General features: G+C 38.3%; 1 protein-coding gene across 1 annotated transcript; it reads right to left on the bottom strand.

Moving 5' to 3' along the window:
• Window positions 1–247: 247 nt before the first annotated feature.
• On the bottom strand, window positions 248–1,183 carry LOC114027330 (olfactory receptor 2A1/2A42-like). Its single transcript, XM_027841310.1, has one exon. The coding sequence runs from the start codon at window positions 1,178–1,180 to the stop codon at window positions 248–250; it is 933 nt and encodes a 310-aa protein (XP_027697111.1). The 5' UTR covers window positions 1,181–1,183.
• Window positions 1,184–2,025: the final 842 nt, after the last annotated feature.

Below are 2,025 nucleotides of genomic sequence, written 5' to 3'. Positions count from 1 at the left end.
ACAAAAGGAGAGATAATGACACAGGGCATAATGAGTCCAGAATTTAGCTCAGAGATTTTGATTAGAAACTAGCAAGTATCTAAATTTAATATGAACTTTGCAAGACAGAATATTTTAGGGAATTTATTACAGATTCAAGGTACCAAGCTGCCAACTTATCAGAGAAGAGAAAGATCCCACTTCTTCTCCCACACACTTCACGTCATCACCTCCCTTCTTTGTACACTTAGATATTCCCCAAAGTGCCTCACTTTGGTCTTTCTTTCCCTAACACTCTCCTTAGGGCTCCTTTCACTTCTGCATTCCTCAGGCTATAAATCAGAGGGTTCAATGTAGGATTGAAGAAACTATAAAATAGGGAAAGGATTTTCTTCTGCTGCTCAGGATTGCTAGAATTGGGGATCATGTACATGACAATACCACTACCAAAGTAGAGCCCAACAACACAAAGGTGGGAGGAGCAGGTGGAGAATGCTTTTTTTCGTCCTTCCCCAGACTGGATCCTCAGGATAGCACAGATGATATGCATGTAGGAGACCAGAACCAAGCAAAAGGGACCCAGTAAAAATAAAACACTAGTGATTAAAACCATGACCTGGTTGACCCAGATGTTGGCACAAGCCAACCTGAGTATGGATAGAAGTTCACAGAAAAAGTGGTTGACTTCCAGATTCCCACAGAAGGGAACTGTCAGGATGAGAATCACATTGACCAGGGCCAAGAAGGCAGCACTTCCCCAGGGTGTGATAGCCAGTCCAGTACAAACTTTCCAGTTCATGATGACAGAATATCTGAGAGGGTGGCAGATTGCCACATACCGATCATAGCTCATTACCAGGAGGAGAAGACATTCTGTGAGAGCAAAAGTTAGAAAGAAAAAGGTTTGGGTCAAACATCCTGCAAAGGAGATTGGCTTGACTGGATCCAGGTTGTTTCCCAACAAGTGGGGGACTGTATTTGAGGCATAGGAAATGTCAACAATGGCCAAGTGTGATATGAAGAAATACATGGGAGTGTGTAGTTGAGAGTCCAAGCAGATGAGGCCCAAGATCACTGAATTCCCCAAAAGGGTAAGAGTATAGAGAAGAGAGAAAAGTCCAAAGAGAAATGTCTTCATCTTTGGTTCAAGAAAAAACCCCAGCAGAATGAATTCAGTCACTATTGTCTGATTGTCCTCCATATTCCTATTTGAGGGATAAAGAAATTGAAAAAGTCAAATGTTTGCCTGTCATATTGAAAAAAAAAAACATTTCAACTCAATTCAGTTGGATCTGTATAACATTGTTTTATGAGATAACATGTTTTTGCCTGTGAAATAAGTTTTAAATACTTTAAATGAGCCTCAATGTTATTAGTAATGTCTTAAAACTTGATTTTTGTTGCAAATATATATTATTGTTCTTTCCAAAATTAAATACTCAAAATGTTGCCTAGGACCTTAATTCATACTTTATATTTCAAGTATCTATGACAACCAAAAGCTTTCTAAACCTTAATAGAAAATTTCATGAGTTTTTGTGTCAAAAAATAAAAAAAAGAAAAATCATCCTTTGGACACTGCTCTGATGATCATTTTCTCTGAGCTAATGTAAACTAGTTATTCAGCAACAGTTACACAGTCATGAGGCCTGTGTTCTGTTGGCATCTGGAAAACCCAAGGCCACCACTATTCTGTAATGAAGCATTGAAGCAGGATATTAATAGGATATTCTGTTCTATTCTATTCTATTAATAAGATATGTGAACTTAAAGATCTACATAGCTACCAAATCAAATAAAAGGGAATATTAACTGTTATAAACACACTAAAACCAGGGTCTTTTATAATGAGAAAGGATGTCAGAGGACCATATTGAAAATGATGATCTGATTTGTTGTGGTCTACAATGTGCACAGATATGCATAACCTGTCAGAGTATGTCCATCTCCAGCACGTGAGCCACAAGACAGGTCCCGTTCTATAACACTGAGTCACACTAGGAGACTTAATCTTACCAAAGTATAGGTCAGACCATCTGTCTCTCT

This window comes from Vombatus ursinus, unplaced genomic scaffold, assembly GCF_900497805.2.
Source record: "Vombatus ursinus unplaced genomic scaffold, bare-nosed wombat genome assembly UNPS02014858.1, whole genome shotgun sequence".
Lineage (NCBI taxonomy): Eukaryota > Metazoa > Chordata > Mammalia > Diprotodontia > Vombatidae > Vombatus > Vombatus ursinus.
This window is presented reverse-complemented; position numbering and strand designations above follow the sequence as displayed.